Source organism: Piliocolobus tephrosceles, chromosome 8 (genome assembly GCF_002776525.5).
Source record: "Piliocolobus tephrosceles isolate RC106 chromosome 8, ASM277652v3, whole genome shotgun sequence".
NCBI lineage: Eukaryota > Metazoa > Chordata > Mammalia > Primates > Cercopithecidae > Piliocolobus > Piliocolobus tephrosceles.
This window is the reverse complement of record NC_045441.1, coordinates 78,719,200-78,738,867: the sequence shown is the minus strand read 5'-3', so window position 1 is coordinate 78,738,867 and position 19,668 is coordinate 78,719,200. Positions and strand designations below refer to the sequence as shown.

The window sequence follows — 19,668 nt, the reverse complement described above, 5'->3', positions numbered from 1 at the left end:
CTGCTGTGCTGAAGGGAGAGCTTCCTGTTGATTGCCACAGGCAAAACTGCTCTAAAAAGAATATAAACCTACAATCTACAAACTGATGTAACCAATGGGATTTTCATGTCACCATCCTTAATGTTGATAATGTATATAATTATTTTTGCTTTTCAGTTACTTATACGTTTCAAAATAAGAAAGGACAAAGCACACTGCTGTAAAAAGCGTTAGTCCTGGTTTTCCTGGGTAGGATCAGATGCCTGGCTGGTGTGCTGTGTAATTCTACTCACATTATATAAACAACAAAACTGCATATATCATAAATTCAAAGCAAATAGGTGAATATAGCCAAGTAAACACATAACAATAACACCTGCTCTGAAGAACCTAATTTTTTATGTCTTCATTATTGCCACTGGCATTGTCGTCATCAGCATCACCACTAGCATCTTTTTCTGAGAGTTCACTGTATACCAACCACTGTTCTAAGCTTACTGTATACCTCACAGGAGGGAGAGGAATTGAGTGGGTGGTTATGGCTAATGGAAAGAGGTTAGTTGAAGGTGGTGACCCAAACTGATACTTTAAAAACTATATGAAAATCAAGTCGATAGAGTTTGATAGCGTATTTTCACAACAATCTATTGTCTAAAAAGTAATATTTTGGATTAGTTAGGAACATTGCCATTAAATTTTTTTTTCTCTGGGAAGTGTCAATGTGCACATAATAAATGTTTTGAAGAAAACAGACATATCAAATTTTGTTTTATGGACAAATCCTCCAAATCAAATATATAATCCAAATACAGAGAGAGAAGCAAATTTCTCTCTGTCACAGCAAAGAGAGCACAAACCCATTTAAATGCCCTGTTCAGTTATGCTTGCTGGTCAAGAGATGCCCACAAGCCATAAAATGTTTCTGTCCATGGCTCATGCAAAGATGTGCATTTTTTTCAATATTTAAATTATAGACTACATTAGCTAAAAGTTTTGAATAAAAATGACCTTCTTTACTTTTTTTTAACACACTACAAATTTTCTAAAGTCTTTGTAATAAAAAAGGCAATTAGATAATCTTCAAACAATTTTGTTAGTATTTAGTTCTTTAGTTTTTCTTCTGTCATGTTCAGTATAATTATTTGATTTATGAAACACGATTATTCAAAAATATTCACATATACTAGATCACTTAGGATTTCATTTGAGCTATGAAAAATAACAGTATCAATAATATATAGCAATATTTTTATATCCATAGAAGACCACATAAGGCCTGGGTATTTACAGACAAATTAAAATATTCTATTAGTTTCCACAGTAGTCTTGTTTAGTGTTTTTATTATATTTCCAATGACATAAAGAAACCTGCATTTCCAAATGCTAATTACTTTTAGAAAACTTTACTGTAATTTATCTAAAGAAATATTTAATAGGATAAAATGATAAGACAACCTGACAATAAAATAAGTTATACTCATTGTCCAAATAGGTGCAAAAGGGTTGCATTAATAGTCATTCCCCTAAACCATTTATTGGATGTACAATATTAAAAATAAAAGTTGCCTTATAAACTAAATTAACATTTATGAAATAGTAGTAATATTTTTTCTTGAATAATATAAAGACAAACAGTTTAGACAGACTTGTAGGCCTATACTACACACTAATAAACAATGGAAATCCTGGAATCCTATGCAAGCTTTGTGTGGGTCAGTACGACAGTATGAGATATTGAGTGATCTTTGCAGCCAGCTGTAATTCATTAGCAAATGTTACTCTGATGTGATGGAAAGGACAAGAAGCAAGGTAGCTCCACATTGATTTATGTAAAATTTACTCATCTCCCTTTCATGTGCTATTGAAGCTGATGTGATGGTGGGTTAACAATGTTGACACAAATAATAGGCATTGATAGTATTTTCTGAGATGGTTATATTTCCAATTACTTGCTAAATCGTTTAGGAATAAAACAAAATAGAATTACATAAACTGAACATAATTTAAAAGGTTGGAGAAAGAATTATAGAATAATAGTGGTATATAAAGACTTGAGGATTCTGTAGTCAGTTTTTGATGAAAAATACATTTGAAATCAAATGCCAGACTGAAAGAGTTCAGATGTTTTAAAAGGATTGAACAGCCCAGAAACTATCATTCAAATCATAGTTTTGAACTATGATTCAAAACATAGTTTTTTCAACATGAAAACATTTTACCTGAGAATATCATTTACCATCTACGTTAATTTCTAAGATAATATGGAGATGTCTCAAATTAATGCTAAAGTTTTGTAAACAAAGCTCAAATTTCTGGGTAGACTATAAACACTAATTTAAATTAGAGACAGTTCAGAGGAGAGATTTGTTAACAAAATATTAAGCAAAATAATGGCTTTGAGGAACTTATTTTTGGCTTCTGGAGAACAATGCCTACCCTTGCAAATACTAATTCAATCACACTCAAAACATTCCTCCTTATTCAACATTCTTCATTAGCATGGCTTTGAATAATTTTGTTTTACTTACATTTAGAAGAAGAAACAGTGCGAAGCACCGGCTTGTAAATGTGAATTTCATTTTTGGTTTTTGAAGATCTCTTTGTCCTAGAAAAATATAAAAGCAACAAAGACTAAAATGAATATATCTTTGATATTGGCTATGGCATTTCATTTTCATTTTTTTCTACTTGACTTAAAGAGGATCGACGTCCCAAGACACCCTAAAAAACACATGTAAGAAAGAACAGTATGCTTGTGATGCAAATGCAGTGAAGATTCCATTGCTTTTCCTGTCAACCAGATTGTTATACTTGAGACCCTCCTATTAAGAAATTCTGGAACTGCCTTTGCATATTAGGACAGAAATAAAGACATTCAAAGAGAGCAAGAGCAAATCATGTCAGCTTCAATCAACAAGTGTCATCAATAGAGCTGCTGAAAATTGCAATGAAGACGTCTACCAAGAAGTCACCTCACTGGACATAAACAAATAAAATCTATAATTTGCAAAAGATTAATCATCATGCCATCTAGGTAGTCTAAGGCCAACTCTAAAAGTAGCCTTATTTAAAGCTTTGAGTAATTTTCTTTCCTATAAATGTTTCTTTAAGCTTCAAATTGCTAGTAAGAACAAATTTCTTCCATAGCAATGATTGAGTATTTCATTTAACAGCTCACCATTCATACTCAAGAGCATAATCACCCAAACAGTCTGCTTAGTCACAAATATCAAACAGTTTTTCATGGCTCTGCAGATAATTTTATGCAAGAAAAGATAACAAAGGGCTAAACGTTTGAAATATACATATATTTCTTTTCATCAGTGAGATTTGTGTGAAACCTACATTCCAACTAGGGGTGAGTGGTTATGATTGCTTAACTGATAATTTCCTCTTGTACTACATCCATTATATTACCTATAGAATTTACCTATCCTTTATCCAGGAGAACTTCCTCAACCTAGCAAGACTGGCCAATATGCAAATTCAGGAAATACAGAGAACACCACTGAGATATTTCATGAGAAGATCAACTCCAAGACACATAATCATCAGATTCTCCAAGGTCGAAATGAATGAAAAAATATTAAGGGCAGCCAGAGAGAAAGGCAAAGTAACCTACAAAGCAAAACCCATCAGACTAACAGCAGACCTCTCAACAGAAACTCCGCAAGCCAGAGGAGATTGGGGGCCAATTTCAACATTCTTAAATAAAAGAATTTTCAACTCAGAATTTAACATTCAGCCAAACTAAGCTTCATAATCGAAGGAGATATAAAATCGTTTCCAGGCAAGCAAATACTGAGAGATTTTATTACCATTAGGCTTGCCTTGAAAAGCTCCTGAAAGAAGCGCTAAATACGGAAAGGAAAAACCAGTACCAGCCACTGCAAAAACACACCAAAATATAAAGACCAATGACACTATGAAGAAACTGCATCAACTATTGTGCAAAATAACCAGATAGCATCATGATGATGGATTAAATTCTCACATAAGAATGCTAACCTTACATGCCCCAATGGGCTAAATGCCCCAATTAAAAGACACAGACTGGCAAATTGGATAAAAAGTCAAAACCCATTGATGTGCTATATTCAGGAGATCCATTTCATGTGCAAAGACAAACATAGGTTCAAAATAAAGGGATGGAGGAAAATTTACCCAGCAAATGGAAAGCAAAAAAAAAAAAAAAAGGCAGGGGTTATAATCCTAGTCTCTGACAAAACAGACTTTAAACCAACAATAAAAAAAAAAAAAAAAAAAAGACAAAGAAGGGCCTTACATAACGGTAAAGGGAAAAATTCAACAAGAGCTAACTCCTCTAAATATATATACACCCAATACAGGAACACCCAGATTCATAAAACAAGTTATCAGAGACCTACAAAGACACTTAGACTCCCACACAATAATAGTGGGAGACTTTAACACTCTACTGTCAATATTAGAGAGATCAATGAGACAGAAAATTAGCAAGGATATTCAAGGCTTTAATTCACCTCTGTATCAATGGGACCTAATAGACATCTACAGAATTCTCCAACCCAAATCAACAGAATATACCTTCTTCTCAGTGCCACATGGAACTTGTTCTAAAATCAACCATATAATTGGAAGCAAAATACTCCTCAGCAAATGCAAAAGAACTAAAATCATAACAAAGAGTCTCTCAGACCACAATGTAATCAAATTAGACCTCAGGATTAAGAAACACATTCAAAACCACACAATTACATGGAAATTGAACAACTTGCTTCCAAGTGACTCCTGGGTAAATAAAGGAATTCAGGCAGAAATCAAGAAGTTCTTGGAAACCGATGAGAATAAAGAGACAATGTATCAGAATCTCTGTGACACAGCTAAAGCAGTGTTAAGAGGGAAATGTATAGTACTAAATGCACACATCACAAAGCTGCAAAGATCTCAAATTGACACCCTAACATTACAATTAAAAGAGCTAGAGAGGCAAAAGCAAACTAATCCAAAAGCTAGCAGAAAACAAGAAATAACGAAGAGCACAGCAAAACTGATGGACATAGAAACCCAAACAACCCTCCAAAATATCAATGAAATCAGGAGCTGGTTTTTGAAAAAATTAACAAAATAGATAGACCACTAGCTAGACTAATAAAGAAGGAAAGAGAGAAGATTCAAATAGACACAATAAAATATGAAAAAGGGGGTATCACCACTGATGCCACAGAAATACAAACTACCATCAGAGAATACTGTAAATACCTCTACACAAATAAACTAGAAAATCTAGAAGAAATGGATAAATTCCTGGTACCCTCCCAAGACTAAACTAGGAAGAAGTTGAAGCCCTGAATAGACCAGTAGCAAGTTGTGAAATTGAGGCAGTAATTAATGGCCTACGAACCAAAAAATGCCCAGGACCAAATGGATCCACAGCTGAATTCTACAAGAGGTACAAAGAAAAGTTGGTACCATTTCTTCTGAAACTATTCCAAAGAATTGAAAATGAAGGACTCCTTTCTAGCTCATTTTATGAAGCCAGCATCATCCTGATACCAAATCCGGGCAGAGACACAACAAAAGAAGAAAACTTCAGGCCAATATCCCTGAAGAGCATTGATGTGAAAATCCTCAATAAAATATTGGCAAACTGAACCCAGCAGGACATCAAAAAACATATCTACCATGATCAAGTTGGCTTCATCCTGAGATGCAAGTCTGGTTCAACATACGCAAATCAATAAATGTAATCCATCACATAAACAGAACCAAAGACAAAAACCACATGATTATCTCAATAGATGCAGAAAAGGCCTTTGATAAAAGTCAACATACCTTCATGTTAAAAACTCTCAATAGACTACGTATCGATGGAACATATCTCAAAATAAGAACTATTTATGACAAACCCACAGCCAATATCATATTGAATGGGAAAGATTGAAAGCATTCCCTTTGAAAACCAGCATAGACAAGAATACCCTCTCTCACTGCTCCTGTTCAACATGGTATTGGAAGTTCTGGCCAGGGCAATAATCAGGCAAGATAAATAAATGAAGGGTATTTAAATAGGAATAGAGGAAGTCAAATTGTCTGTGTTTGCAGACAACATTTTATATTTAGAATACCCCATCATCTCAGCCCCAAAACTCCTTAAACTGATAAGTAACTTCAGCAAAGTCTCAGGATACATACATAATCAATGTATGAAAATTGCAAGCATTCCTTTAATCCAACACTAGACAAGCAGAGAGCCAATTCACAATCATTACAAAGAGAATAAAACACCCAGGAATACAGCTAATGAGGGATGTGAAGGACCTCTTCAAGGAGAACTACAAATCACTGCTCAAGGAAGTAAGAGATTACACAAACAAATGGAAAAATATTCCATCCTCATGGATAGGAAGAATCAATGTCGTGAAAATGGCCATACTGCTCAAAGTAATTTATAGATTCTATGCTATTCCCATCAAACTACCACTGACATTTTTCATAGAATTAGAAAAAACTACTTTAAATTTCATATGGAATCAAAAAAGAACCCATATAGCCAAGATAATCCTAAGCAAAAAGAAGAAAGCTGGAGGCATCACACTACCTGACTTCAAACTATACTACAAGGTTACAGTAACCAAAACAGGATGGCACTGGTACCAAAACAGACATATAGACCAATGGAATGGAACAGAACAGAGACCTCAAAAATAACACCACACATCTACAACTGTCTGATCTTCAACAACTTGACAAAAACAAGCAATGGGGAAAGGATTTCCTGTTCAATAAATAGTGCTAGGAAAAGTAGTAGCCATATGCAGAAAACTAAAAATGGACCTTTTCCTTACACCTTACACAAAAATTAACTCAAGATGGATTAAATTCTTAAATAAAAACCCCAAACCATAAAAACTCTAGAAGAAAACCTAGGTAATACCATTCAGGACATAGGCATGGGCAAAGATTTCATGACAAAAATGCCAAAAGCAATTGCAACAAAAGCCAAAATAGACAAATGGGATCTAATTAAACTAAAGAACTTCCACACAGCAAAAGAAACTATCATCAGAGTGAACCAGCAATCTACAGAATGGGAGAAAATTTTTGCAATCTACCCAACAAAGGTCTAATATCCAAAATTTACAAGGAATTTAAACAAATTTCCAAGAAGAAAACAAACAACCCATCAAAAAGTGGGCAAAGGATCTGGACACTTCTCAAAAGAAGACATTTACACAGTCAAGAAACATATGAAAAAAAGCTCAACATCACTGATCCTTATGGAAATGCAAATCAAAACCACAATGAGATACCATGCATGTCACACCAGTCAGAATGGTGATTATTAAAAAGTCAAGAAACCACAGATGCTAGAGGCTGTGAAGAAATAGGAATGCTTTTACACTGTTAGTGGGAATGTAAATTAGCTCAGCCATTGTAGAAGACAGTATGGCGATTCCTCAAGGATCTAGAACCAGAAACACCATTTGACCCAGCAATCCCATTACTGGGTACATATCCAAAGGAATACAAATCATTCAACTATAAAGACACATGAACATGTATGTTTACTGCAGCACTATTTACAATAACAATGTCATGGAACCAACCAAAATGCCCATCAAAGACAGACTGTATAAAGAAAATGTGGTACATATACACCATGGAATACTATGTAGCCATAAAAAGGAATGAGCTCATATCCCTGCAAAGGATGAAGCTGAAAGTCATCATCCTCAGCAAACTAACACAGGAACAGAAAACCAAACACCACATATTCTCGTTCATAAGTGGGAGTTGAACAATGAGAACACATGAACACAGAGAGGGGAACAACACATAGCAAGCCCTGTTGGTGGGTGGGGTGCGAAGGGAGGAAACTTAGAGGACAGGTCAATAGGTGTAAAAATTTTATTTTTTAAAAAGAAAAGGGCCAGGCGCGGTGGCTCAAGCTTGTAATCCCAGCGCTTTGGGAGGCCAAGACGGGCGGATCATGAGGTCAGGAGATCGAGACCATCCTGGCTAACACGGTGAAACCCCGTCTCTACTAAAAATACAAAAAACTAGCCGGGCGAGGTGGCGGGCGCCTGTAGTCCCAGCTACTCCGGAGGCTGAGGCAGGAGAAGGAGAATGGCGTAAAACCCGGGAGGCGGAGCTTGCAATGACCTGAGATTCAGCCACTGCACTCCAGCCGGGGGGAAAGAGCAAGACTCCGTCTCAAAAATAAAATAAAATAAAATAAAATAAAATAAAATAAAATAAAATAAAATAATAAAATAAAATAAAATAAAATAAAATAAAATAATTAAAATAAATAAAATATGTACTCACATATTTTAAAAAAATGAAAGAATAGTTAAGAAAAGTATTTACAGATTTTCCCAGATATAAATTACTGTCTACAATGTATGTCTAATAGACTTGTCCCCAAAAGAGTAAATTCTATTCAATTTACATACTGGTGTAACAGGAAATTGAGAATGTAAATTATAATTTTCAAATGTCATTTTATATGTTGATCATTTTTCATTGTTTCTGATTTATTTCAAGTTCACTCAGTAAATTAGAAGCATATACACACATGCATTAAGTGCTGAGGCACTACATGAAATTTAAATATGGGCTGGATGAGATATGGTTCCAGTATAAGAAGCTGAGCATCTAAGTGGGGAAGGGCATAAATGATATAAGATGTTGCAAAATAACTCTAATGCAGACTGGGTAAAAGGTTCAATGAAATTGCAAAAATGTAGGGCCTTATAAGAGGGTTACATAATTTTTGATTGGGAGATCAGGGAGGGTATTATATTTTGAGATAAAATTTGAAAACTTGAATAGGGTCTTGAAAAGCAAAGACCTCCTAGTCAGAGAAAGTAAATAAAAACAACATATGGATCTAGAAAAACTTAGGATAACTAAAGAATAATGAATATAATAGTTTAAGTTAGCTGGAGCATAAAGCCTCTTAGGGAGTGGAAATACGGCTGAAAAAGTAGGTTTTGAGTGCTTAGGAAATTTATTACCCAAACTACCCATTTGGCATTCTGTGTATTTCTATGTATTTTCATCTACATATACACACATCTTAACAACCTCACCTAATGCTAAACCCTTTCAGATAAGAATTATATTTTAGATAGCTATGCATCTCTGGCACACCACAAAATTGTTTATTTTTGTTTAGGTTTATTATTATTGATGTTTATTACTATTGATAATGATGGTGGCTTGTGATCTAATGAGTTAAATAAAACATGGAATTCTGATTTTTTACAACTCTATCCTCACCACACCACCACATTGGCAAATCTAAATTTATTATTTTCTCTGTCCATTTTCTTGCATTTCTCATATCAGTGTCTTGCACAATTATCCATGAATTGTATGAATAAGAAAGTAGGGATCATTCTTGATTCCACTCACTTCTTCATTCCAAGCTTCTAGTCTCTAGGACTCTCTGATTCCATCTGCATTTTGGGATCTTTTCAAACATGTCCATCCTATCTACTGCCTTAGTGCAGGTCACCATCTTTCTCTTCAGTTCACTGGCAACAGCCTCGAGACCAGTTTTCCTGCTTCAAGTCGTAATCCCTCCAACTGGTATTCCATATTAAAATGAGTGCAATTTTACTCTTCTTTAGCAATTCCCTACAAACTTGAAGTAAGTGCAAAGAACCATTGGCCAGGAATACAATACAGGACCCCCTTATAGTAATGAGCACCAGTGTGATCATGAAGAGAAATAGAGAAAAATTAAAATTGTCTCTTAGATTTGTGGCTTGGTAAAAGGACAGATAAGAAATTCAGGAGAGGAAAGTAGGTGGAGGAGGCAAACTTTTAATTTATGTCTTTCTTGTTGATTGGGAATATTACTACTTCCATATATTGGGTAAGACTTATTTCCTGGTGTGAAAGGTAGAGCTTTTGAGATGTATACATACTTGTGAAACTGACACAGTTTTCCTTGTCTATATCCTGCATTTTACAAAGTATAAAGAAGTCATAGACATACATTAAATTCCTAAAGGCATGATCGTCCTGTAATTTAGCCTCTGAGAGAAGAAGGATACTTAGAACACCATGAGTGGTGCCAGAATGAAAAATCAAATCTCCTCTTGACATGATCCTCCTCATTAATTCCAAATGTGAGAGCTAATATGGTGAGGAGCCAGCTTCTTTATGAAGGTGAATATGGGTGATTAGAGGGCTAATTGATAGTACATGGCACTATCCATGTCATGTATTTGATATTTTGTAATGTAGAAGTTGCTGTTTGACTCAACAGTGTTATTAAAATGAGGAGCACAGGAGGCAATGGGAGACTTATCACTTTAAGGTGAATGAGCTGCACAGTCATCTTGTTCTAGGAAAGGGGACCCCCATGGTCTTAAAGCCCCACATGCGACATTTACAAATGTATCACAAGCAGCTTATAAGAACAAAAATAGCCTGAAAACAGATCTGAGAGTGGATATTCAGAAATAACAGAGGAGATTTAGATAAGAAACAATGTCTTTTGTTTTGCCTATTAATTGAAGAGGTCTTAATTTTAAAGACTTGCATTATTTGGAACTATAACAAATGCCTCATGCACAAATTACAGTAGATCTCTGCTCACCAACCCTGCCTCTAGTCAGAAAAGTTGCACTGCAGTTGTCCTGGGTTAAACAATGCCTTGTAGATACGGTGTTTTGAAAAAAAGCACATTATGGTGATTCCTGAGGAGGGGAGAAAAAAACGTATACAGGTAGAACTGTGAAGAAAGGAGGTGCTTTATCAGTGTCAGAGAGAAAAGCAGGCAAAGAAGAGTAGAATCAGGCTGAAGAATGAGATAATTTCCCTTTCCTGAGATTATTAGAAGGAAGAAAAGAATGGGAGAGAGAGTTAATGAGAGTGACAACCGTGGGGAATCCAGGATGAACTGGCAGAGGCCGATGGCTTAGTTGGAGAGATGATTAAAAGACAGAATGAAAGGATGGATAGATTGGAGGGTGGAATCTAGAGATTGATTTAGTGTGGGATTTAAAAGAGGCAAGATTCAGGGTGATACTGGTTGTGTTCACAGTTCAGTGACCTTCAGGAGAATAGCCCTGACCTGAGCCTTTGAGAGTGAAACCTGGACCCAGGTAGAAAGGACAATATTACCAAACAGCAATTAGTTGGTATGAAATGCACCTTGAGAACTTTCAAATTGGAATGGAAACAGGCAATACAGAAGACCTGCAACCAGAAAATCATCTGGTACACCAGGAAGATCACTCAAAAGAAAATCAGAACAAAGTTTAACTTTGACATAAGATTATTTGTTTACTTGCTTCTTGATGAATTACCATCTCCATAGCAAGGATTTTGTTCACTCTTGCAACCCAAGAACCTAGAGAAGAGCCTGGAACATAGTAAATGCTCAGTAAATGTTGGCTGCTTGGTTTAAGGGATAGTTTAGAACCTAAGGAATGTCAATTTGATAATTTAGTAAGACAGGAAGCATTGTCCTTTACTTAAAGTGCCTTAATCGTGGAGCCAAAAAAATTCTAATTTCTGCTTCTCCCTTTATTATTATTATTACTTTTGAACAAAGAACTTCACTTTTATGCCAGTTTCTTATCTATAGAATGACTACTTAGCCATGCCCTCCTTGAATAGGAGAAGTATACAAGACCTGTCTCAGTAATCTGGCTCCTTAGAGTAATGATTTCCAACATATCTTTTAACCACTTTTTTCAGACAAAAACCCTGACAGGAGCCCCATCCTGCTAGAGTCAATGTGAAGCCTAAACCAGGTCAATGTGGAGCCTAAACATCTCATTGTCATGGCTGATTTAGAACGTGCAAATGAAGAAACCATTGTCGGAGGTTCAGTTACTGGTGGGACAACCAAATCTACACTGGTTTGTATCCATAAATGGACACTTGCCACTAATCTTCTCTCCAGAAAATTGCATCCTAGGGTGGCAAAAGTGGGTGGATCAGTGGAAATCATTTCTTCTGTGAATAAATAAAATCATAATCAGTAAATCAATGATAATATGATTGAACAGAATGTCTTCATGTAAGGGGAACAAATTTACTTGAAAAGTAAAATTAAATTATCTTTATTTTTTGTGGAAAGAGTACAAAATGTCAAGGTCTGAAAATAATGTGTCTATTCTCATAGATCGGCATTTCCAAAAGCATGTTCCATAGAAGAGCACCAATCCCATGAGAAGCAGCACAGAATAAAGTTTCCAAGGCCAAATAAGTTTAGGAAATTAAGTCTTTCCTATTCTCCTCTCAGAGATTTACTGTAGACATTAGCACTTTAAAGACTCTAATTTTTCTGTACAAAAAAGACCCCTTTGATGTTAACTCTTCATTTCCCAAACCTGATTGACCATGAAACACTTTTATGGTGTGATAACAATTAATAACCCATCTATAGAGTATACTTTGAAAAATGCTCTTTTAGCTCAATGGCAGTTTCTAAACTACTCTAGTTGATTAAGCCTGCAAGTCATGAGAAGAAGCTGCCCTTTTACTTATAATTTTCTCTCTTTCCCATTCATGAAGCAAAAGAGGAATTCCTGAGGTCTTCAACATTCTCTAGCCTTGGTACAAAGCCCAGTACTATAACGGGCATCTCATAGGTGATTACTCCCTTGGAGCAGTATTTGTCAAGAACCTTTCCACCAATATCTTGACTATGAGAACAAGGAGTAGGATGAGGAATGTGGGCAAAGAGTAGTGAAAAGGAACATGGCTTGTCTCAAAACAGCTATGAGTTGTTAAAACCCAATGTGTAGAATCTTTTTCAAATATAAAATTTGGCATTTCTTTCTAGATAATTCTATTTAATATGTTTCTGTAGCTGCAGTCTAAGTGAATAAGCAAATGAACTTTATGAAACCACAGGATAGGCTGGTTTGTTGTCATAGCAAACCTTCTGTTGGATGACTCCTTGATTATATAACCTATTTGAAAATCATTCTTCATTATTACAGGAACTAACTTGCCAAGGCATAATATGGCCATAAACCGAATTTATGTTGCCACATTAAGCAAAACAGAGTGCCTTCCTACTCCTCCTCATGAGTTTAAAATGTCTATCTAAATTCAGGCTCCAACTCTAGCTAGTAGAAAGACTTGGCACTTTCTGCATTGGAGAACTGTTCTGGGTAAACAGCATGACACACAATGTCAGAGAAATAATTCAGATGATAGGGGAAATAGAATAAAAATGATGTCATATTGAAAGAAATAAGACTTTTTCTTTTACTCATGTCAATGACCTGACTCAGCTATGTATTTTTACATCAGTCATGCTAATTTAGCTCTTATTGAGCACACTGAGCTCTTATAAACTTAACCACTTTGTATCTTGTATTTTGTGTATACATCATCTAATTAGCATTTAATAGTTACTGTGTTTTCAGTACCAGGCTATATTATTACATACATGCTCTTTGATTTAGTTCTTAAGACAAAATGTTGTAGATTCTCCTTTTACACTTAGCTTATGGATGAGCAACTCAAAGCTCAAGGAGATTAGGAGATTAGGTTAGTTTCCAGTCATGAAGTTATTGAGTGGACAAATCAGGTGTTCTGACTCCTAGTCCTGTGCCCTCAGAGTGGTCTCTCCAACCACCAAGCTATTTCTGTCTTAACAATATCCCTGACTTCAACCAGCCTAGGGCTTTCCATATCATACTTGTTTAATCCATGTTTTTGAGGGTATAAATGAAAAGAAGATCTAATAGCTATGCCCTTCATATCTTTTCAAAGTTTCCATGAAGAACTCAGTCTCAAATTACTCTTGATCTCTATTATATCTGTTTATCAACTCATATGTTATTTTCACTGTTATTTCTAAGCACATAGATGATGTTTTTATTATCACTGCCTAGAAGTTCAAAGACAAAAAGCCCACGGTCCAGAAGTCCCTGGTAGGAATAATCCAGCATGGATATATATTTCTAGCTATTAAGGGGAAATGGCTAGAAAGCACATTTCTACTCCAAGATGCTAGCGTAATCCTGGTGGAAATGGTATAAACTACTTGACAAATTTTGAGAAGTTACTGGTCAAATTTTTTTCGGTGTTTCTACTCTAAGACCCATCTCCTTAAGTAACTTTAATTATACTTGCTAGTGGGAAACATAACAATGATATAAGATGTAAAATGAAGCAATGATGTATACTGGTTTGGTGGAAGTTTTCAAAAATAATTAGAGTTTACTTTGAATTTGAGTACCACATCCTGTGTAACAGAGTAGTTAATACAAGACTCTACACAAAGCCTTGCACATAGTAAGTGCTCAATAAGTATTTATTGAATGAACAGATACACGGCATCTAAGTAGTTGGTCAGGCAACATTAATAAACAAGGAGATCGGCCGGGCGCGGTGGCTCAAGCCTGTAATCCCAGCACTTTGGGAGGCCGAGACGGGCGGATCACGAGGTCAGGAGATCGAGACCATCCTGGCTAACCCGGTGAAACCCCGTCTCTACTAAAAAATACAAAAAACTAGCCGGGCGAGGTGGCGGGCGCCTGTAGTCCCAGCTACTCTGGAGGCTGAGGCAGGAGAATGGCGGGAACCCGGGAGACGGAGCTTGCAGTGAGCTGAGATCCAGCCACTGCACTCCAGCCTGGGGGACAGAGCGAGACTCCGTCTCAAAAAAAAAAAAAAAAAAAAAAAAAAAGAAAAGAAAAAAAATAAACAAGGAGATCTTAGAGAAATGGTTCAGAATTATGTGCAGTTCAGAATTGTGCCATTACTCAAATGGCTATTATTAATGGATAATTAGATACGATTTGTCTAATTAAAACTAATTTAAGAAAAGGGCATTATAACCTCATGTATACTTGCTAGTATCGGAACTCAATAACAGCCATGATAAAGGGGAGATAGAAACTGTTTGGTTCAAATAAATTTAACTAAAAATACATCATGCACTTATTAGATGTGTTTCAATGCTTTCTTAAGGTAAAGTTGAACTTCAATATGTGAGAGATTGGGAGAAAAATAATCCAATCTAAAGGATCAGCATGAAGATACTGGAATCACTAAGCATACTGAAGAAACCCTAAGTGGCCTTATTCCAAAATTTATGTTCTTAGTCACTACATATAGACTGTCATATATGAGGAATAAAGTAAACTGAGTTTTGGACAAATGGAAATTGAATTTTCAGAAGGGTCTTCTATTTAGAGAAACTGATTGTAATTAGCATGTTCACGGTCTCTTTGTAACTTTTCAACTTCTGTTAAGATCAACTATGGCACATATTAGAAGAAAAATCAGTATGGCATAATGGAAAAAAATAGTGGGTAAAGGAATAAGAGATACATATTGTAATCCCAGAACAACTTCAAACTCACCACATGACTCTTAAGCATGTTACTATATCTTTCTGGGCATGCATTTCACTACCTACAACACTGAATTATAATTAAAGGTCTTTTTCACTCCAGGATAGGCTCTAACACAAACATCATTAAAATACAAAACATGTATTTGGAAGACAGAGACAAGGTAGCAATGTATAGATAAATATTGACTCTACTTGACACTGTAATAGAAAATACACTAAAACAGCATTTCCACATTGGCTTTACAAAATATGATCTCTGTGAACACTCATTAATAACAAAAAGAGGAATGAGTAGTCCACTGAAACAAAGTTTGTGAAAGGTGTGAAATGTGAAATACCATGTGCTCTTCTCTGGAAATTCACAAGTATGTTAGGATATTAAAAGTTCTGCAAAATCCTGCAACCATGGATCCTCTAAATAAATTCATTTAAATTAGCTGTTATTTCTAATTACATTTACCAACATTAATGTGCAATGAACGTTCAAGGAATAGATGACCAAGTCTGGGTAATAATTGACTTCCATTGATTTCCTGAATGAAAAATATGTTGGTGTCTTGATTAGCAGAAAAAGTTGCAGTAAAAGGTAAATGTTGCAGACTTATCAGCATTTCTTTTCTTTTCTTTTCTTTTTTTTTTTTTTTGAGACGGAGTCTCGCTCTGTCCCCCAGGCTGGAGTGCAGTGGCCGGATCTCAGCTCACTGCAAGCTCCGCCTCCCGGGTTTACGCCATTCTCCTGCCTCAGCCTCCCAAGTAGCTGGGACTACAGGTGCCCGCCACCTCGCCCGGCTAGTTTTTTGTATTTTTTAGTAGAGACGGGGTTTCACCGTGTTAGCCAGGATGGTCTCGATCTTCTGACCTCGTGATCCGCCCGTCTCGGCCTCCCAAAGTGCTGGGATTACAGGCTTGAGCCACCGTGCCCGGCCTAAGCATTTCTTTATTATATTGGAAAAGAAATTGCAGGACTTTGCCTCGACTTGTTTGGTTAATTGAAATTCTGGTAAATATATGATTGGTCAAATATGTTGGTGCTTGGTTTTGAAAGTCCACTTTCACAAATACTGATAAATCACCCTTCTATTATATCTTACACAGGAGGCTTCCTGAATGGAACTAAATTGGTTGGCACAAGTTATAAACTCTTTTAAGCCCAGTTTTAAAATATTTATGTAGAAGTCAATGCCACACACATATGAAACCATTCTATAAATATGAACAGGAATTTAAAATGGTGGGATTAAGATATAGTCCTTATACAAAATATCATTTTGCCCTTATATACACACAGTTGAAAAAATCCTCTTTCAGAATAAAGTACACCTGATTTTATTAAATGATGAAATTGGAAGGGATCTTAGAATTCATATATTCCAAACTTCTCACACTATAGATGAGCAAAAGAAAACCTAGTGAATCATTTATTTTAAATCTGTTTGAAAGTTAGTGGAAGAGCTCTAATTAAAACTCTGTCACGGGGTCCAACGTACTTCATGTTCTAAATTACTACTCTGTCTCGCATCAAAGAGTTTTTCCTAGTTGGCTTCAATATTCTGCAGTGAAGTTCTAAAGTTTGGTCTAGTTGGGGTGGAAATAACCATAACAATAGCTCATCCACTTGCCCGGTTTAATTTCTCTTAATCACCTTTAGAAATTCTGTTTGGTTCTGATATCAAGACTGTTTTAAGAAAGAATCTGCTTAGACTTGAATAAAATGAGGTTAAATAAGAGGATATCTGGGGTGTTATTCAACATATTTAACAATTGTTGCCTCTGCAACATCTGCCAATTAGAACAATTGCTAGCTGTTAGCCACAGGCCCTTTTGTACCAATACTCACTAGCTATAAACCAGTCTGGGGTTCTTAATTTTCTGCCTCTCCCCCATAACCTTGCTATGCATTGTACATACATTTATCTTTGTATGTTTGTGCTTGTAGAAGTGGACGTGGGGTAGAATGAAGCAGAGCACTTATTGTGTTTATAAATTCACTCATCAAATATTTACTGAATCCAGATGCAGTACTTGCTCTTACGGAGTCTTTCTGTATTGCAGAGAAAGCTTGAATGGGAGCTACCCTCATGCACCCCCTTAACGCACATATCTCCCAATTCTCTCACCACTTATGGGATTTCATACAAAGATATTTCATCTAGAACCTTATAAGAGACAAGCTTGCTCCTGCATTTCCAATTTCAGTGCATATATTTACTAATAAAGAAAAGCATCATCAAATGTAATTTAATCATTACAAACTTTCCTTTTCTTCCTATTAAATTATTTAAGAATCCATTTCCCTGAAATTTGAGTGCCCTTGGAAATTATCCTTTCTTCACGGCTGTGTAAGTAGTTCAAAAGGTTCTGTAAAATTAGCTAGATTCCCTTGAAAAACAGAGCAATTAAGTGAGATTAATGATATAAGGGATGGCCAACCAAGTTGGATCTCTAAATGTCAGCAATGATATACAAATAGTTTTCATCACAGCAGTTGTTTCACACCAAGACCCTAAGATCTTATAGTCAGTGATCTGATCTGACTGCCTTTATCTAAAATGATGATGTTAAAGTCAATTTCAATGTGGCAATTTAATTTTTCAGGTAAACTGAACATCCGGCTTTATTCAAGAAAGCGTAGTCCTTGTGAGAAACTTGCATATGACTCACCTTGCCAGTTCACTTTTAAAAAATTGATACATTATAATTTTACAAATTTATGAGGTACAATGATCAAATCACCAGTTTACTTTTTAAAAATTAAGTATATAAAAAATTACAGCACATAAAACAAGGTTTAATCAACCCCACAAACTTAATGAGGAATACCAAAGAATTAATCTTAACTAATGTGATTTTGTTTGGGGACGCAGACAGGATAATAACTGAGAAGTTCAGTTATTTCAGAATGTGTCTAGAGGTGTCTACTTGACTTAGATCCATAGGTAATCCGATTCATATTTTGCTGATAGCTGACTCATATTTCTATGACATCTTGTATCTCCTCACCTCTCTCTGGTGGTGGTACACATTCAGTAATAGGAGTTAAAGGAAGCAGTGTAGAACTAAACCAGAACTTATGCAAAGTCAGTGAGCTGAACTGGAATAACTGAGTTGACTAAATTAATCTGAACAGGATCTGTGGCTTTCCCTAAAGGAACCCTGACTAGCATAGCTTCTCCAAGTGCCAGTTGACTCTAAATGAAGTTCGCTGCTTCTCTGCTGTTGCTAATGTGCAGGTTCTGGGTCCTGAACTAATTGCTGCCAGATGGGTGACAGGCAACAGGGCTCCTCCCTTGGTCTCTGTTCTCAGAGAAAGTTCTGATATTCTTTGTAGAGATATAGATGAAACCTAATGTTTATCAAGAAACTCTATCTGTTATCCTTGTTGGCTGATACACAAGAATATATGGTAGTCTTTGGTCAAATTAAAACATTAAAATGGACTCCTTTTTTGAGGAGGGGTTGGGAGTAGGGGATAACTAGTGGGAAAGGAAGGAAGGAACTAAAATGAGCTGAATGCATATAGGAGCTAGAAAATTTATACACATTACATTATCCTCATATGAAATGCAAATAGGAATTTAAATCTCCACTTTATATATAAGGAAATAGAGGTTCACAGAAGTTAAGTAACTTGATTAAGATCTCATAGTCAATAAGCGTCAGGGAAAGAACTTGAAAACAGTTCTTACTTAAAAAATCTATTTTCTTTCCATATTTCACACTGATTCTAGAAACATACATATTTAAATAAACATGCACATTGAAAATAATGAAGTTTGAAAATAAGTTGTCCACGATTTTTCTCTTTAATTGATCTAACCTTAAAGATTACATAACTATCTTCTGGCTAAGGTTTGCTGTATTAACATTATAAGTTTGTAAGCTGTAAACAACTCTACATGCCAAAATTCTTAAAACATCCAGACTCTTTGACTAAGGTTTTTTTCCTCTTGATATTATAAATTGGTACAGATTTGGTTGTAGAAATGTCCATCATAACTTTGTCTACTGTGGTGGAATATGAAAATAATCTAAACGTCCAAAATAATGAATTTGTTAATCTTTGGCACACCTATACTAATGGAATACTCTGCAGCCATTAAAAATTGTGTACTAGAATATTTAATTATCTAGATAGATGTTTTTGGTATGTTATTACTTTAAAAAGGGACTACAAACTGAATGTACGACATAATCTTATTTTTATAATTATATTTTATATGTGAACAGAAAAAGGCTTGAAGAATATAATATTATGCAGCAGCCACTATGAGTATACATGCATTACCTCCTTTAATCTTTTCAATAGCCTTTGCATGTAGATACTCTTATTGTTACTGTAATTTTGCAGCCATGAAACTGAG

The 19,668-nt window shown here is 35.5% G+C and overlaps 1 protein-coding gene across 3 annotated transcripts in view; it reads right to left on the bottom strand.

The window, feature by feature from the left end:
- Positions 1–19,668, bottom strand: part of CALCR (calcitonin receptor) — a 152,080-nt gene that overhangs the window by 57,404 nt on the left and 75,008 nt on the right. For 2 of the 3 annotated variants that reach the window (XM_023226693.3, XM_023226694.2), the window contains one exon: positions 2,508–2,584. In XM_023226693.3, the coding sequence (XP_023082461.2) occupies positions 2,508–2,584 (77 nt within the window). Of the gene's footprint in view, positions 1–2,507; positions 2,585–9,212; positions 9,224–19,668 lie in introns of those variants that run through there. The other variant, XM_023226695.2, reaches the window with a different exon arrangement.